At 38.7% G+C, this 19982-nt stretch overlaps 1 protein-coding gene across 1 annotated transcript; it reads left to right on the plus strand.

The window, feature by feature from the left end:
- Positions 1–438: 438 nt before the first annotated feature.
- Positions 439–19533, plus strand: LOC102037265 (DExH-box helicase 29). The gene is given in 16 exon segments (XM_031057833.1): positions 439–642; positions 737–913; positions 1531–1671; positions 2984–3128; positions 3354–3474; positions 4444–4528; positions 5116–5204; positions 5822–5950; positions 6754–6829; positions 8497–8721; positions 10358–10494; positions 11117–11210; positions 11912–12214; positions 13524–13655; positions 16453–16549; positions 17280–19533. Coding segments are annotated over 16 exon segments (2211 nt in total). The 3' UTR covers positions 17336–19533.
- The last annotated feature ends 449 nt before the right edge of the window (positions 19534–19982 follow it).

The raw sequence follows: 19982 nt of genomic DNA on the forward strand, positions 1-19982 counted from the left end.
GTCTGCCCAATTCTTCTCGGGGCCTCTCTCTCCCTCTGTCTTTCTTGGGTGGGGGGCTGCCCAACGCCTCCTGGTGTCCCCACCACCCTTCCATCCTGAGGGGTCAGGCCTACCTCTGCCAGGCCGCAGGGTTTTCTCCTCCCCCACCCAGCTCGAAGCCGGGCAGGGGAGGCCTTGCCTCTTTGCTGGCCGGAAATCAGAGAGAGAGCCCAAGGGAGTGCTCTGCTTCTAACCCCTGTGTTCTCAGAGGCGCACCCACCCTCAGTGGCCAAGCCTGGTGTCAATTTAAAATCTGAACACCTACTGGCCTCTGGCCACTCCATTCCCAGAAAACCTGCTTCCTGTAAACCCACGACAGGCAGTCAGTCACTATACTACTTAATTAGCAACTTGTGCAGAATGTGAATCTGACAGCTACTAAATTTCACCTAATTTTGAATGTTGTTAGCTTGTATGTTATTTTAATTTATTCTATATTTTTAATGTATTTTTTTTAAGAATTCCCTGTGTGGATATCAAATTCGTATGGAATCAAGAACAGGAGAAGCCACCAGACTGCTGTACTGTACTACAGGCGTCCTGCTTCGGAAACTTCAAGAAGATGGTCTCCTGTCAAGTATATCTCATGTTATTGTTGATGAGGTTATCAGTTCTTTACTATTGTGCAGAAATTACAGTTATTCTGGGCCTTGATCTGTACTAAATTCTTGCTATAGATCTGTTTTTCTAATTCTAGGTACATGAAAGAAGTGTCCAGTCTGATTTCTTGCTAGTTATTCTGAGAGAGGTCTTGCATAAACGCTCAGACCTGCACCTGATTTTAATGAGTGCCACTGTAGACAGTGAGAAGTTTTCCAGCTATTTCTCACACTGTCCCATTTTAAGGATCTCAGGGAGAAGCTACCCAGTTGAGGTAGGTAGATGTTTACTTTTATTATGCAAGATACTTTGTATATATGTTTACAGTGTTTGCCTGGTTAGTATCTAGACAATATATCACTTTTTTTTTAACCAGAAATATAGATCTTAAAATAAGTATTTCAAGGACTTGTAGTCCATTTTCTTTTATGAAAATATAGAGTAGCTTCAGGGCTTTGGAGTACGTAGCTGTACTATTTTTTGTGATGGATTTATTGATTACAGTCAGTCCCTCAGTTACACTTTGATTTTTCTCTGTTCAGCTTAGGTAGAAAGGAAAGCATTAAAGAATTCTTCTCACACCCTCTGTACCTTTGTCACTGCACTCTTACGCATAAGTTTTAAGTTATAATACGCATAAGTTTTTCTTATGTGTGTTATATAGGTTATGGTAAAGGTTATGTAGTGATCAGGTGGAGAAGCCCATTAACAAACTTTTAGCAGTTCCAAGACTAGGTTTTCAAAAATCATGACAGTTTAAGTTGAAATGTGCAAGATTTATTACAACATTAAGGCCCTGGTCAACTTTGTTATGTAAGATTTAAAAAATGAAAAAAGTTGCTGATTAGTTTTTTTACGTGCCTTATGTTTTTTCTTTGAATTTCACTAAAGATTTTCCATGTTGAAGATGTAATTGAAGCAACTGGCTACGTTCTGGAGAAGGACTCAGAATATTGTCAGAAGTTCTTGGAGGAGGAGGAGGAAGTAACAATAAGTTTTACGGGTAAAGGAGGAAGCACTACAAAGCACCAGGTGAAACAGGCATTTTTAGTTTTGTCTTGGAACCTTTTGGGGGTTTTTATTATTAAATCATTTTGGTTCCTTTGAATTTATTGTGGTTGGATTGTAAAATACCAAATGAATATTTGATACTCAGTTTATAAAAAACAGACACAATGGCACTTCTACTAATATTTATGAATGCTTCACCCTTTTGATTGTCGCTCCAACTCCTATATAGTTTTCTTGATTTTGCTGTATTTGACATTGAGGTCTCTCATAGATGACCAGCTCTGGATATATAAGCAGCAGCAGGGAAACCATTTTTTTCCCCCCTGAAGAATTCTCCTACATAGTGAACTTAAGAACAGAAGAGAAAAGGCCTTATCCTTCCTTAGCTAAAAACCTCCCAAGATCCTCCAACTTGGCATGCCAAATGAGATGATTTACCTGAGATTGTTATATAGACCTCATTAGTTCAACCAGGTTATGGTTAATCTTTAGGTACTCTGCAGAGACAGCTGTATGTGCTTTTGGATCAAAACTCTTGAAGGGGAAATTCTATCAGTGCCATCTGACTTTGGCAGCATAGGCTGTTAATCTAGACTATGTATTTTTTGGAAGATACCTGTCTGCTCCGATTTGCTGTGCAAAACTTCTAAAAATTTAGCTTGCTGCAATCAAGCACTTATATGTATGTTGAAAAGTAGTCTGGTTTCCTTCAGTACAGAAGGATGTGTGGTGTCAAGCTTCCTTAAGTGTGTATTGAGTAACAGTGAAGTAGTTTACAATAGTGCCATTTAATTTAGAAACTATGCTATGTATGTAAGATGTCTAGAAAAAAATCAAATGTGTATCTCTCCTGCTAACTCTTCTTTTTTCCTGTACCAAAACACTGCAGGAGTTGCCACGTAGTTCGTTCTTAATTTTCCTTGCAAGCATTAGTGGAGAAGGGTGAAGTGAGGGAGAGGGAAAAGGTGAAACTAGTTTCTTACACCCCAGAATTGGAGTTTTGAAAGAAGTGTATACATCTTGTTATCCCAGTTTGAACTGATACCAGTTGAATGCCAGATATGGAGCTGGGGACTGTTTACCTCTTGGACAGACTTTAATATTTACCTTTTTTTAAAATCTGGAATATCATTTAACAGTTGTAGATACTTCTACACATTATGTAAGTGGTTGTGATTTAATCTAACTCACACAGGTTTTGGTGGGAAATTAGTTACATTTCTCTTATCCCAATCTCTGTTTCAAGTGAATGGCAAATTCAACTTCTGCTCTCTTATGTTCTTCTAAAATACTAAGAATGTGATTTTTTTTTCTGCTTACTCTTGTTTTTTAGGAGTATATCCCAATCCAGTCTGGATCTGGTATCAATTTGACTACTTACTATGCGAAGTATAGCAATCGTACACAGCAGGCTATCTTATATATGAACCCTTACAAGATCAACCTTGAACTTATTTTGGAATTGCTTGCATACTTAGGTACTTCTAGTCCACTTCTTAAGAAGTTTATGTACTTGGGGTTGTCCTTTGGATTTATTTTCCACTGCTTTCTACTACTTCTATAATGAAGTACTTGACTTCATTCTCATAGGAGAGATCCTAAGAAGCATTAACCACGGGGCCTAGCATTCCTTCCTGTTGTTCTATGAAACTGTTTGCCATGCATGTTTGTTTTAGCTATATGCTTGTGCTATTATTTTGCAGATAGAAGTCCCCAGTTCAAGAATGTTGAAGGTGCTGTGTTGATCTTTTTACCAGGCCTTGCTCATATCCAGCAGCTGTATGATCTCATTTCAACTGACAGAAGGTTTAACTTGCACGACAGGTAATGCAGATATTTTTTATGAAGTTAATACTCTTAAGTTACAACCCAACAAACACATTCGCTAAGGTATGCTATTCTGGTAAAAGGCAAGTGAGAGTTACACCTCTGAGCTAATGGTGCTACAAATGTACTTTTACTACAATGCAAATGTACTCTTACTGCTATAGTCTAAAAGTTATACAAGCAACAATGACAGATACTTAGGAATGGTATGGTACATTTTCTTTCATTACTTTCTATTTTATTCTTCAACAAATTTATGTAATCAAAAGCACTTGACTACTTCTTTTCCGCTTCTTAGAGTATGGAAGCTGCCATACCTGGGATACAGATTTCTGTGGCTTACTGTTTACATGGAAGTGACTACTTCCTGAGAAGAGCTCCAGAGCATCTGGATCTACCAACATATCCAGATGGGGGATCTAGGGTTGTAGTGACAGATAATTTCAAAAATTTTTGGGGGGTAACTAAAAGTTAGCAGCACAACTGCATAAAAGGAACAATTGCAGTCAAATGCTAAATATTTGTGAATGGACTGAGATGTAAAGGTCTGGAAGAGAAGGAAACTACCAGTCTCTGTGGTGGTCTCATCTCTGAAGGCCTCTATTACTCAAAGTTGCATGTATTTGTAATGGTCATTCTCTTGGAAGCACAATTTAAAAAACTTGGATTTTCAAACAGCTAGCTCCCTTTATTGCTAGACTGTTATTGTAAAGTAACCAGCAGTTTGGGAGTATTACTATTTTTCCTGCATTTTTACTGAATGGGAGGACATCCCTATGAACTAATTACGTTATTTTTTCTAGCTATTGCAATAAAACAATGAAGCAGACTTTCTTATGTAATCATACAAACTTTTACTCTTTCAATTGTCTATTCTTCTCCATATGTTGTCATTATACTGGTCTTATATTTTTACTTCATGTTATTTGATAAATGTGTGTTTATTATTACAATTTCTTGTTCTAGGCATAGATTGATAGCTTTGCATTCTGTTCTTTCAACACAAGATCAAGCAGCTGCATTTACAATACCTCCTCTTGGTATTAGAAAGGTAATATTTACAAAGTTCAGAATTGAAAAGAGAAATTTTCTGTGGGTGAACTCTGAATTGTTATCATACAGAATTACACAACAGTTCCTAGAATTTCCTCTCTTCAAAAAACAATTCTATTTTAGTGGTCTGTAATGGATAGAAGATAATATGCTGTGTAAATATTGACAGAATTGGACAAATTCTTAAACCTAAAATTTTTCTGTAATTTTCCTCAATTATTACTTACCTATATTTTAACTATTGTTAGCCAGTAACTATGGCTTTCATCTTGGAGAAATACTATTTTATTTACTGTCAAACTATGTAATTAAATGTTGACCAATTTTGGCTGGTACTAAGCAGTAATTTTGGTGGATTATAAAGCAAAATGTGAATGTGAAATTATTTCTTAACTTTTAATTTCTCTCCTTGGGGAAAACTAGACCGTTTTCCAAGTCGTGTAGCTTTTCATTATTTGTCAGATTATTTAAGGAATCATTTCTGGGTAAAAAAAATTTAACCAGACTTACTGCATAATAGCGATTTAAAGATTGAAACCTGTTACCATTCCAGTTCTTCATTTAATGTTATGTTTCTCTTTCCAGATTGTTTTGGCAACCAATATAGCAGAGACGGGTATCACAATACCAGATGTTGTCTTTGTAATTGATACTGGGAGAACAAAAGAAAATAGGTGAGAGTTTGATTTTCATCAGTCACACTGTGATTACTGTAAATAGTTGGAGGATAGAGCTGCAAGGATTTTGTAGTATCTTTATTAACTTAGAGCAATCCTTTTTGTAATTATCTATTAATTAGAGTTCTGGATGCAGAAATGTGCTAAGCTCATTTAAAAGCTTGCAGTTTTGGGTACAGGTTTGGGATGTATGTTTGAAGTTTCAAATGGTGAGAAGAGCAAGGGAAGTTCATAGATAATGGATATAATGTATGGATAATTATGATTAAGTACTGTTTTAAAAATGAAGAAAGTTGTTTTTATGCCATCTCAGGTTTTGAAAGTTATTTTTCTTCACTTTAAATGTGAAAATCCCTACACAATCTTTTAGAATGATTCTGAATTGCCAAGGAGATGAAATAAAAAAGCTTTCATTTTCCAGTTCTTATGCTTTCATTGGTGACTTGTATTCAGGCTATTATAATATACAGTTCCTCCCAGATATGCTTGGTTTTCAAAACTAAATGTATTTTCAAAAATTGCTCATTAGATATATTGTCAGTATGCTGGTCTTCAGGTTATATATACATGAAAATTTCATTTCTGAAATCTGAATCTGCTTTATAATGTTTAAGGTATCATGAAAGCAGTCAGATGAGTTCCCTGGAAGAGACCTTTGTTAGTAAAGCTAGTGCTCTGCAGCGACAAGGAAGAGCTGGCCGTGTTAGGGATGGGTTCTGCTTCCGAATGTACACAAGAGACAGGTATTGTAAACTTAGCAAAATTCTGTAAATCACATCGATACCATGTTTTTTTTCTGTGTAAATCCAAAAATTCTTGTTGAAAATCACTTTACTTACTGCAAACCAGAAAGATAAAACTGGAAAAAACTCAACCAAAACAAGAATATGAGTATCACATGTGTAAAGTGTTAGAGTAGCCTTTCACACTTTTTGAAAAAGTTAATTTTATTCTTAATATTTCTGTAGTGTGTTTTTTAAAAAAACTTTCACAAGTAAAGGAAAAGTGCAGCACAGGAAATTGCAGAACATCAATTTTTTACACCACCTGATTGGCTTACATCAAATGTGTGCAAACCTTACCTTCTAAACTTTGACTTTTTTATCAGACAAATCTGTAGGCTTCTGAGGAGGTAATCTCTATGGATGAGATAGGGGCACTGCAGAATTAGTTTTTGTTACTGCAGTGGAATAACCTTTTTCCTCCTTCTTTGAAAACCTAAAGTGACTTTCAGCTGAGAAAGAATTAACATTGAAGTCTTTTGATCTAACCATTGAAGTGTGCCTTTTAGCCCCCTAAAAGGCTTTTCAGTTTGAAAGCATTTTACAGACTTTTTTTGAAATTGGGGTTTCCTGCCTTTTTCTCTCTGACTAAAACTTGTTTTCAAAGCCACAACACATACCTTAATTCAAAGTATGAATGGCTTGGCCATGCTACTCCCTTCCCTGCCCCTCAAGAGAAAAACTGCAAAGAATGACTAGGTAAAAACCAGATTTACAAGTTTAATTCAAAGATTTAGTTGAATATATATTTTGTGATGTTGCAGGTTTGAAAGCTTCATGGAATATTCTGTTCCAGAAATACTGCGTGTGCCTTTGGAGGAATTATGCCTTCATATTATGGTACAGTTTTTGGTTTTAGAATGGCTAACCTTGTGTGGTGGGTTGTTGACCGTGACTGGATGCTGGGTGGCCCCAAAGCTCCTCTATTACCTTCCACCTCAGGTGGATGGGAGAGAAAATATAACAAAAGGCTCATAGCTAGAGATAAGGATGCAAAGAGATGACTCACCAGTTACTGTCCCAGGCAAAATAGGCTTGATTTATGGAAATCAATTGAATTTGTAACCAATTAAGTTAGAGTAGGTTAATGAGAAGTAAAAAATACTCCTCCCTCTTTCCTGGGCTTAACTTTATTTCCCAATTCCCTGCCTCCTATCCTCCATCAGCACAGGGAGATGGGGAATGGCAGTTTTGGTAAGTTTATCACAGATTTCTGCAGCTGCTTCCTCCTCAGAGAATGGGAGAATTCCTTCCTGTGCTCGATCTTGGGGTCACTTCCACTGGAGACAGTCCTTTACAAGCTTCTGCAGTGTGAATCCTTCCCACAGGTTGCAGTTTTTCATTAACTGTTCCAACATGGATCCCCCTCAGGGTCATAAGTTCTGCCAGCAAACCTTCTGCAGTGTGGGCTCCTCTCATCAGGCACCACAGGTCCTTCCAGGAGCCTGCTCCAGTGTGAGCTCTCCTCGGGGTCACAGCCTCCTTCAGGCCATCCACCTGCTTGAGTGTGGGCTCCACCACAGACCTCCATGAACTGCAGGGGAGCAGCCTTCCTCACCATGGGCTGTAGCAGCTGGAGAACCTTTTCCCCTACTTTATTCACTGTTTTTAGTATCTTCAGACTTGTTCTCACCTCCTCGTCTCTGGCTGCAGTTTGTTTCTGGGCAGTAACTTCTCCTGGAGGCATGATCACCATCACTGATTGGTTCAGCCTTGGGCAGTGGGTCTGCCCTGGAGCTACCTGGCATTGGCTAGATATAGGGAAAGCTGCTTTCTCAGCTTCCCACCAAACTCACCCATGCAGCGCCTACTGCCTAAACCTGGCAACACAAGCCCAACACATCTTGTTAGCTAAAAATACTATGCATGCCTCTGGGCGAATTACACCTTCATACTGTTGCCTGTTTTGGAGTTATTGACCCTAGTAGCTGAAAAGGTTTGTTACTACAAACCTAGCCCAATGCAGTTACTTAGTGGGGCTTCTCATACAGGTCAGGGAGTAACTCAGCACTTGATTGCTGTAAAATACGAGCATGCTGTTCAGAGAATAGTGATAACAAATATTATTCCAGTTTGCATCAGAGTGACAATTTTAAACTCTGTTAATAGCCTTCTAATTGATTTCTGTTTAAGGGAGGAATTCCATTACCTATCACCATGTCTTAGGTGAGTAGGATGTCCATGGGAAAACTGGCAACCTGGGAAATTAGTGCTGGGTTGAACTGCAGCCCATCAGGATTGAGAGTCCCCTGCTTATCAGTGATCACTGGTAACACACTTCTCTGAACAGTGGTCATGCCATATGAAGCCCTTCCAAACTGTGAAGTTTTGTTAACCTAATGTCAGGCATGTCAGCCTTCCAGGAAGCAAGATGCTTGTTCGGTCGGGAGGGAATGTCAACTTTTGATGCAACATCAGCTTTCCAGTTTTTTGTGTAGCTGTTAGATAACTTGATTACTTTTTTATAATAAATTTTATATTGAAATATATGTCCCTTTACTTCACAGAAATGCAGTCTTGGCTCTCCTGAAGATTTTCTTTCTAGAGCATTAGATCCACCACAGCAGCAAGTAATTGGTAATGCAATGAATCTCTTGAGGAAGATTGGCGCTTGTCAGTTAAACGAGCCCAAGCTGACTCCATTGGGCCAGCACCTTGCAGCCCTTCCTGTTAATGTAAAGATTGGCAAAATGCTTATATTTGGTGCTATATTTGGCTGCTTGGATCCTGTGGTGAGTGAAAAAAATGGTATTTTAAAAGGTATAGAAATTATTTATTCTTTGCAATTAATCTGATTTCTTGTAATGTGGTATTTTGAAAAGATGATGCAAGTTAAAATGTTTACTTTAAGGTGAGGGCACCCAGACATCATGAAGGGGAATAATACAAGTGTTCTTTATGGTTGGACTCAATGATTTTTAAGGTCTTTTCCAGCTCAAAGTGGTTCTATGATTCTAAGCTCCTACATACTCTCCACAGTGGATAATCAGGCTTGCTCTCCAGATTTTTTGCCTCAGTCATCAATGGCAGCTACTGTTATGGCAGTCAGGTGAAGTCCCAGGTGACTGGGAAAGGGGAAACATTGTACCTGTCTTTTAAAAAAAGTAGAAAAGAGGGGCCCTGGGAGCTACTAAACTGTCAGCTTCAGTTCTCTACCTGGGAAGATCGTGGAACAGATCCTCCTAGAAATATAGTGTGGCACTTGGAGGAAAGGGAATTCAAGACACCAGCATGAGCTTAACCAAGGGCAAGTCCTGCTTGACGCCACCCGGTAGTCTTCTGTGCTGGAGAGTCCACTTCAGTGAACAAGGGAAAGGCTACATATGCGTTTATCTGGATTTCTGCAAAGCCTTTACTGTGGTCCCCCATCTAAACTGGGGAGAGATGGATTCAGAGGGTGAACTATTAGATGGATAAGAAAGTGGTTGTACAGTCCCATCCAGAGGCTTGTGGTCAAGGGCCCAGTGACCTGATGGACAGCGGTGACAAGTGGTGCCCTTGGGAGTTTGTGTTGGGACCAGAGTTATTTAATATCTTTATCAGTGACATAAGACAAAGGATTGAGTGCACCCTCAGAAAATTTGCAGATGACCCCAAACTGAGTGGTGATCTTGACACACCTGGAGGATGGGATGTCATCCAATGGGACCTGGAGAAGTGGGCAGATATGGAGCTCACAAGGCCAAGTGCTGGTGCTGCACCAGGGCAGGACAACCCCAGATAGCAGCACGTGCTGGGGATGAACAGACCCTGCTCTGCTCTGCTGAGACCCCACCTGCAGTGATGGATCCAGCTCTGGTGGCTCCAACACAAAAGAGATGTGGATCTGCTGAAGTGAGTCCAGAGTTTATCACAAAGATGATCAGAGAGGATTGGAGTACCTCTTCTTTGAGGAGACTGAGAAAATTTGGGATGTACAACATGGAGAAAAGGCTTCAGCATGACCTAATTGCAGCTTTTCAGTATCTGAAGGGCATTGAAGAGGAACTTCTTAAAGGGGCATATGGTAACAGGACAAGAGGGAATGGGTTTGAACTGAAGGAGCATTTGGTTTGATTCAGTATTGGGAAGAAATTCTTTACAGTGAGGGTGGTGAGACACTGGCATGGGTTACCCAGAGAAGTTGTGAATGTCCCATTGCTAAAAGTGTTCAAGGCTGGGTTGAATGGGGCTTTGAGCAACCTGGTTTAGGGGAAGGTGTCCCTGTCTAAAGCAGGGGCTTGAAACTAGATGATCTTTAAGGTTCCTTGCAACCCAAGCCCATAATTCCAAGATAATGATACAAGAAAGTTTCAGGCTATTTTTGTGTTATAAATCTGTAAGCTTATAACAAAATTCTTCTAAGTGATGTGTACTGAAAAATTGCAGGCAACTTTGGCTGCTGTTATGACAGAAAAATCCCCATTTACTACACCTATTGGTCGAAAAGATGAAGCAAATCTTGCAAAATCATCTCTAGCTGTGGCAGTTTCAGACCATATAACAATCTACAACGCTTATCTAGGGTAAGTGATGATTCTTCTATGCTCATAACTAGTAGCAAATAACACATAATGCAGTTATGTAAAGAACCCTTAATATTCTTAAACTGCTTTCATTTCAAGTTTTTTTTCTGTTCAGAGTAACAATAGATTGCCAAATACTGTAACACAAATGGATAGTTTGCTTAGTGTTTTGGTTTTCAATACCTTCTAACTATGCCTGCTTACATACAGAAGTTTACTGTGTCAGTTTATCCTAGTGTTTTGTTTGCTGTTTGTGGTATTTTGACCAGAATATTTTGTATTTGATAAAGCACAAATGTATAAAATGACATACAGATTTTTTCCTCTTTAGGGTATTACCACTAAGTCTGAATTTTGTTTTGACTGTGAAGAGAGACAGAAATGTGTGGGGGTTGAGAGTGAATTGCCTTGTATTGTTGTTAGTATCTGTCAAATCTACTTTACAGTCATGTTCTTTAGAGTGTCCTTAGACCAGCAGACTTCATCTTCATTAATACAGCTTACTTTAGAGTGGAGAATGCTTTTCAAAACACATTTTTCTTTTTTAACTTAGCGCCTCTTCTGCTGTTACAGTCTTGATGGGTTTCTTGCTCTAATAAGACACTCACTATTTTTTCCTTAGGTGGAAAAGGGCCCGACAGGAAGGGGGGTATCGTGCTGAAATGACTTATTGTAGAAGGAATTTCCTTAATAGGACTTCACTGTTAACTCTGGAGGTAAAACTTATTATGCTCTGTACTCATAAAGTTGTTTGTTAAAATTTCCCTCTGAAAATGTTGTTCCCTTTTAAAGGCATGATATATGGCAGTTGCTATTTAGACAAGATAAAAGCAAGTGGAATTTAGGGACTGATGAAATACACACTCTCAATCAAGGTAGCTGCGTCTGTATTTGAGTTTCGGATATGCACGCTTTGGTAAACAGCTTTGTATCACTGCCTTTGGAGAAGCTAGGCCTTACTTTCATCAGAGAATCAAAACTTCATGAATTAAAGTACTTATGTTGTTCTTGATATCAAATAACATATCTATTAACAGTTAATTTGAAAGATGAGCCACAAATGTACATGAATGGCCTCTTATTTTTGGTGAGAAATTGTTTTTATTGATCTTTCCTTTTAAGTTTGGGTGACTGAATACTTCTAAGTAGAATTCGATCTTTGATGCAAATATATCTTTTCATTTTAACTGCAGGTAGAGATTCAGTATTTGCAGAATATCAGATTGTTATAAATAATATTTTTATCATAGAAATAGCTAGGATTCCAGTGTGGCTGCAGAAAATACAAGTGATTATTCTAGTAAGGGATTTTCCCTGAAGAGCATGAATCATTCAGATGAACTGTCATTTCCTGCTGTTGAAGTGGAGTATGTAACTTTTTTAATTCAAAACTTTACTAATACTATCCTAATTTCAGGATGTGAAGCAAGAACTCATAAGGGTGGTCAGAGCAGCAGGGTTTACAGCACCTTCAACACAGTGTGCAGGGGATGGAAATGGAGCCACACAGTCCCTGTCTCTCAGTGAAATAGCTCTTCTTAAAGCTGTGTTGACTGCAGGGCTGTATGACAATGTAGGAAAAATACTATATGCAAAGTCTGTGGATATTACAGAGAAGCTGGCTTGCACGGTAGAAACTGCTCAGGGTAAAGCTCAAGTTCATCCCTCTTCTGTAAATCGTGACTTGCAGACTTATGGATGGCTGCTTTACCAGGAGAAGGTAAGTTGAAGATAGTGAATGTAGCTAGTAGTTTGTTTAAAGATGGAATTCTGCCTCTAGTATACTTCAAACTAGTGTATGTTATTTAATATCTAATTGTTTTTTGTTAAAGAGTGTTATTATCTAATGATCCTAAAGTCCATAAAAGTGGGTCAACTGAGTGCTGAAGAAAAAGAAGGTGAAGCTGAAGATCATGGACAAATCTGTTAATGGTGAAGCTGGTAGCTATAAATGGGAGTCATTTTCTGTGTATCATTTAACTTAAAAGTATCTTTGATTTTTTTAAATACAGTCTTGTTGATTTTAATAGCACAGTAATATGTAATAGTAACTTTTCAAAGTCTGCTTTGTTACTGTTCTGAGGTTTTGAAACTTGGTACTGACATACACCAGTAATAAAATAAAAGAGCCAATTCTGTAATGGACAGCTAAACTCCCTAAGTGAGTTGCATTTTTTTTAACTTATTCCCCTTCAACTGAAAATCTTGTCAGCTATTTGCTAAACTGAAGTGTTTGTATCTAGTTATACTTCTGGTACAACAAAAGTTTGACAGTTGTTTAATGGCTGGATTTACTGTGGAGAAGCAGGAAGTATTAGACTTTTTAATGCATATAAAGTGATAGTATTTTCTGAGAATTAAAAATATTTCCTGACCCCCAAGAACATCATAGTGTGATGACAAGGCAGCAGCTAAGGTAGGTAAGTTATTCCATGAAGAGTGGGGCAAACTAAACCTGCACTTTTGTATAAAGATGCACTCTTTTTATGTCCATTCTTCTCACTACAACTCATTTCACCCCATTCTGTCTTTATTCAGGATGTTCCAAAGCCAGAATCAGCATATGCTGAGCCCCATACTTCATGCAGTGTGTGTGTCTCTGTGTACCACATTTAGGCATGTGCATATGTGGATATAGTTAAACTGATAAAATAGTTCCCAAGAAGAATGTATAATGAAAGAGCTTTGCCTGCCTTTTGCCTCAGTAGAGTTACTACTTCTGCTAGTGTTGCTTCTATGAACACCACTAGGTTAATGTTATGTCTCTATTTGAGCTTTAAGAAGATAACTGTGGCTTTAGCTAGCTTCTAGCATATAAACCTGTCACTTACTTAGAATGAGTTTTTTTATGTGGTGTAAGGCAGACAAATAGCTATTGATTGCAATAACTTGTTTTGGTTGCATCTTGAAAAAGGAAAAAAGTATATTTCTTGCTTGTAGAAGTAGCAATCAAATTTAGTGTTGTAGAATGTTACGTGATTGGGATTTTTTGTTGATGTTTTAAATTGTTTGTGTTTGTTTATATGCAGGTGAGGTATGCCAAGGTGTATTTGAGAGAAACTACTTTAATATCCCCCTTTCCCATTTTGCTTTTTGGTGGGGATATAGAAGTCCAGCATCGTGAGCGTCTCCTGACAGTTGATGGTTGGATCCATTTTCAGGTGCGCTGGAGTTATAACTAATCACCTTTTGTGATTCCATGAGCTTTCATACTACATAGTTGATACATTAGCTTGATTCGGATCACCGTGTATGGGAGATGGAGACAAGAGGGAAGAAAGGGGAGAGAATTTAAGGTAATGATGGGAAATTTTATATAGACATAATGAAATCTTAATAAATCACACTCAAAATAATAGACTTGTCATACGCAGTGTGCAACAAATCAGTTCCCTCTCTCTTCAAGAAGAAAGTGTTTTTTCAGAAAAGGTATTGAAAATGGATGCAGACTAAACCTTTTTTTATAAAGCTTGTACTAAAAGCAGAGGAGTGTACTGTTTTTATATTACCCTTTCTTATAATTTTACAATCTTGTAACTACGTATTTATCTTTAGCACACTACTGTATGTACTGTTCTATAGTGCAGACAGAATTGTTTGAAAAAAAAATCCAAATTGTAAAATAGCTGCTTACTTGGCTTTGGGGTGTTTGGTTTTATTGATTTGATTTTTTCCTTTCTGCATGTAAAAGTTTTACTTGGAAACTGGAAAACTGAGAGCACTTTCCTAGCATATTTTTGCAGACAAAATAGTTGTCATAAAAAGATCCTGTGTAAATTTTGATAAATGACGAGTTATGTTATCCAGGCAGCTACATGGTTACAATTTTCTGTGCTCTTTCTGTGCTCTGGGCCTTGTGCTACTCTCAAAGACAACTGTAAGCAGCAAAACAATTTTTTGCAGTCTGTTGATCCAAGTAAGCCGTCATCTAATTTAATTCACTGATATTCACGAACAGGGAATTTTAACAAGCAGGTCCCTTGTGGATTTAGAAATTCTTTTTCTGGTCCCTGGATGGCTACAGTTGTGCAGTTGCTGGGTGTCATGGTTTGACACTGGCACAATGCCAGTGCCCCATGGAAATATACTTCCCTGGTGTTTGCTGTGAGATGTGACCAGGAAATAAGCAAAGCAGGCCTCTAGCTTAGAAAAAAAAAAGGTTTATTAACTAAACTACAAAAGGAAAAAAAAAAAAACAAAACACACACACACACCTGAAAAATGAAAACTCCACAAAAACATTTCCTCCTCCCCCCACCACATTTCCAATACATCTTCCAAATTTCAAGTCTCCATCCATCACCCTGTAAATACTCAATTCCAGTCCGTCAAGAGGAGAGGAGTCCTTCTTGGGGCCATGGTGACCTCTTCCTTGCATGCCCAGCACGCTCACCACTGCGCATGGATCAGAGCTGCTTCGAGGGTTGTCCTTTTAAGGGTGCTTTGACCAGTTCCAAAAAAGCACAGTTTTCTCTCACTCTCGGGACCTCTTGTCCCCCCCATACTTGTCTACCCCCTGGGGCCGGGGGGTCTCCAAAACTGAACCCTCTCAGTTCTGAGCCATCGCCTCCCCCCTGCATGCAGCCTCTGTGTCGCGAGGAAGCACGGTTCTGTCCATGGCTGTACCAAAAAGAGTCCAGCAACCAGCTACTCCATCATCTCTTTCCGGCCTCTTCTTTACTCTCCCAGCCTCACTCACTGCTCCAACTGTCATTCTCTTGCCCATTTCCTCTTTATCATCCACTCCATCTCCCCTCTGGGAAAGGTCCAAATGCTCTGTGAGGTCTTCATTGTCCAGAAAGGGGTTAACAAACTCCTGCACTCGGCCAGGCTCCTTCCCTGCTGCACTCCCCCCTTCCCCCTCCTTCTTCACAGGCGGATATCACTTCAAGGCCACAGGCCCGTTCCAGCTTTCTCTCTCTCGTCTTCTGGGGGGGAAGGTGCTGCCCAAATCTTCTCGGGGCCTCTCTCCCTCTGTCTCTCCTGGGGGGGGGCTGCCCAACGCCTCCTGGTGTCCCCACCACCCTTCCATCCTGACGGGTCAGGCCTACCTCTGCCGGGCCACAGGTTTTCTCCTCCCCCGCCCAGCTTGAAGCCGGGCAGGGGAGGCCTTGCCTCTTTGCTGGCCGGAAATCAGAGAGAGAGCCCAAGGGAGTGCTCTGCTTCTAACCCCTGTGTTCTCAGAGGCGCATCCACCCTCAGTGGCCAAGCCTGGTGTCAATTTTAGAATCTGAACACCTATTGGCCTCTGGCCACTCCATTCCCAGAAAACCTGCTTCCTGTAAACCCACGACACTGGGCTAATCATATCTTACAGTGTTTCAAAATTTCTACATTTCTACTGAGATGCTAAGCAAAATACCTTGCATTTTGTGCTTCTGCTGTAGCAGCTACTTGTTGTACCAAGGGCAGAATATAAATGAAATAAAGATTGAAATAGGGAGGAAAGGATAAAATGAAATATTTTTGGGAGCAGATTCATGTTTAGATATCCAGATTCATAGTGAGATGTAGAAAAGGCTTGTGATTGCCTTGTCAGGAGGCCTGGCAGACCTCCCAAGAGGCAAATGCATAGCTGTTTTATTTCAGGTGTAAGTGTAATTTGAACTTTTTTACCTTGGCGGGTAAAAAGGCAATTAATTGGGCAGCTTATTGGTGAAGTAATAATTTTCTCTTATGCTGGTTGTGTGGGAACACATTCTAAGTTACCCTTCTCAGCTGCTGTTCTTCAGGCTTTGATACTGTGAAGAACTGGTGCCTAAAGCTATGGCATAATGTAAGCGTAGTCATTTAATGAGTGTACTATCTATCATGATTATCATTAACATTAAATATAACATATGTGCATCATGTTTGCAGGAATCTTGTTATAAACTCTTGTTTATATGTAGAGCAAAATTTTTATCTGTATTTTGGTGTGAAATGTCTGATGATGAAATGTTTGTCTTTTCTCTATAGGCTCCTGTTAAGATAGCAGTAATTTTCAAACAGCTGAGAGTTCTCATTGAGTCTGTTTTGAAAAAGAAGCTTGAAAATCCCAAAATGTCACTTGAAGGTAACTTATTGCTGGCATTACTCTTTGTTAAATGGACCTTGTAGCAAAACTGAGGAATAATTAGTACACTGCATCCTCACACAGTAGCTTGTGTGACATGAAAGTTCCATTAAGAAGCATCCAGAAAGTCATTACTAACCCTGCATGTATTGGGTGGCTCACCTCAGATGTACAAAGATCTGCACAACTGCCATTTTAAAGATATCCCTGGTAACAGCATTCAAGGTAGTGGTAGTAATGGTGAGGCAAGCATCTCGAAATAGAATTGAGATTATGTGTAGGGAGTCCTAGGCATAGATGATTTATAAGTGTTGTGCGAGTTGTCTTAAAATCTAGGTTAACCAATGGCATGTTGTTCCCAAAAATAAGGGATAGCGGAGCGCAGTTTAAAATTTGGACACTGGATATTCAGGAGCATATTGTAGGTGGGGAAGAAAGGGAGTTCTGTGTGCTGATGTATCTGGAGTTAACCCACAACTTTCCCAATCTCTTGTGGAATACTGAAATAGTCATCAGCAGTTCATCAGATAATTTTATGATGATGTGCTGTGTACATACTGTTTGTCCTTCTGCTTGCCAAATGGTAATCATGTGTTTCGCTGTAGATTCTGGCATAGCCTAAAACATTAGAATTTTAAGTTGCCAAGAGCTAGACTTCTCTTACTATTTTTGGCATTTTGAGAATCAAGTTGCTCTTTTTCACACTCTGTGTTTTTTTTTTCTTTTCTAGATGACAAGGTCTTATACATCATCAAAGAGCTGATAAAAACCGAAAATGGTAACTGAAATCAGAAATCAGTAACAAAACAGAGCTTCAGTAATTGCAGGGGAAATTGGCATTCCAACATTAATTGGAAGTATTTAAATTCTTAGTGTGGTTGATATCAGCGATGATGGGGATAGACTGCATGATTTTGCATAGGATCAGCCTTTCTTTTTATCAATTTTAAGATGAACATTGGATATATTTAGCCTTTACGCTATATTTGGTGCCATTTGTCTTGGCTGTATGAACGATAACTGCAAGCAGTTTTTTCAAAATAGGACCTGTTCACAGCCATTTCTTTTTTAACTTAATGTGCTAATCATAGCATCAGTACAGTGTGTACTGATGATTGAAGATTCGATCCTGATTCTCAGTTGAGTAGAATTCTGTTTATGCAAACAGAAGACAAATGTTTCTCATATGGGTTACCTAAGTGGGTTTTTTTTTTTTGGAACTGTAAATTTACAGTATTAAACCAAGACATCTTAGAGAAATCTTTATTTTTCTGTATGATTTACATTGAGAAGATGCTCTATAAGCATCTATAAGATGATAGTATGGACTGCTGTGAATGAGTGCTCAGCGAGATGTGTACTGACCAGCAGCTCCTCCCAAAGAAGAGGATGTGCCTCTTCACACAGTTATTCCTCCCTGTTTACCCTGATGCTTGCAACTCCTGCAACTGTACTATATTTTGCTCTCCCTTTTTTGTATGTTAAGTTTTGCATAGTTCTCCTGGCCCCCTTCAAGAGATGATTATGTGTTTTTTCTCCTCTTATTGATCAAAATTCACATTGACTGTCTTCAAGGAAATACCAGAGAAGTTCCTAATGGAAACTTCCAGTGGCAGTTCTCTCCTACTCCACTTGCTCACAATGACTGGATGTCTGTGTGTGATCCTTTGTTTCTTGTTTCTTTAATACTGAATAATCCTTAACTGAATAGCTTAATGAATCAGATGGTCTCATCTTACACCTATCCACACTATTTCTAATTATGAAGTACAGTTTTAGATTGCCAACTTAGCTTTCAAGAATAAGGAATATATTGGTGGGGAGGATCTGCCATTAGACAGTTGCAGTTAAATGGGAACTGTCTCCACAGGCAGAAGCACACTGTAGATGACAACTTTTGTTTAATCTGAAAAATAAAGATTTTATACAGCAGAGGTTAATCATGTACAGAAAGGGCATTCAGGAAATTGAATGCATAAAAATGCAAAATACATGGAGCCTATCCATTTCGATTATCACAGCAGAACTGGTATTGCTGTCCATCTTGTGCACATTAGCTTACACCAGTTCTGGAAAAGGAAAGCTGTTTGCTAACAGCTCTGAAGGAACAGGGATCATATCTGTTATTCTTTTATGCATTATGATAATTTAGTGGTAATCCTGATTTCAAAGGAGATAGGAAGTAACTTTTGGGGATTTTTTTACAACACCATTTAGGCGAGGAAGCATTTGAACAGGAAGTTTTGATCTTAGACTTTAAGATCTCAACTTTGCCTTCAGTATTCCCACACTGAAATCAAAACCTGCAAATATTATTCATTGAAGATATAAACTAAATCTGTACCCTAAACCAATTTCCTATGTTTTATTTTCATTGAGATATTTTATTTGGTTTTGGTTGAGATGTTTTATTTGTATCCTTTGGAAACATGAATTAGAAAAATATCTCAGTAATTCAGTTATTAGCAAGCTGCTCTTTCATTTGGGTTTTGAATTTTGCAAATGAGTTGTTGGTCTTAAATGGTTAAATCCTAGGGAAAGTGTGAATTGTGTTTGAGTTCTTCTCCTTTATCCAGCTGTGATAAATAAGAGGGTTTTTTCCATTTATAGGTGGTAATGTTGAAATTCAGAGTTATTATTTGTGTTTCTCTAGCATGCTGTGCTTTGTAATCCTCTAAATAAATAACTGAAATAAATCAAGGGGATATATTGTAATAACTGAGAAATTGCACGATCTTCTGTGTGAGCAACAGTTTTCTGTAAAACAGATTAAGGAGGTCACACTGTGGTGTACAGTTAAGCACAGTTAACTTAAAAAAAAAAACTAAAAAAAAAAAAAGAAAAACCCAGAAAACAAAAAAAAACAGATGCTACACTGGCTTTCTGCTTCTGCAGTGTACATGAGCAACTTTTGTGCCTGTATTCTTTTGGGTGGATGAACTTTCTCTTTTGCTCTATTTATTTAATAAAGACTTGTGTTAACACTTCTGTGTTACTTTTCTCAAAGCATTTGTCACACACAAGACCATTCAGTATCTCTGGATCTTTGTCACCATAATCTCAACTGTGGTCTGCAGTGTGTTCTTTCTGTTTTTTAAAGGCAGCATGTTCTCCTGATCTCTGTCCTTACTTTGGAGAGGAGTTCCTCCTCCTGCTATTCACGCTGTAGACTTCCCACCTCCTCCCATTTTTCTTCTGTATTGTTGGCTTCTTGGAGCTCTTGTTTCCTACTGCCATCTTTCCCAGTGCTTAACCCAGAAGAGGTTTTCTTCGTCCTGGTCTTTCCACATCTATAACACACTATACATGGGTGGTTGGAGTACAGGACTGTTTTAATTTCCCTGCTTTTAACTGTTTAAAATAGTGCCCCATCACATAAATAGTCCATGGATGAAAGCGTAACTGAGACCCAGATTGCATCGTGAGCTCCAGC

Source organism: Geospiza fortis, unplaced genomic scaffold, assembly GCF_000277835.1.
Source record: "Geospiza fortis unplaced genomic scaffold, GeoFor_1.0 scaffold443, whole genome shotgun sequence".
In the NCBI taxonomy this organism is placed as follows: Eukaryota; Metazoa; Chordata; class Aves; order Passeriformes; family Thraupidae; genus Geospiza; species Geospiza fortis.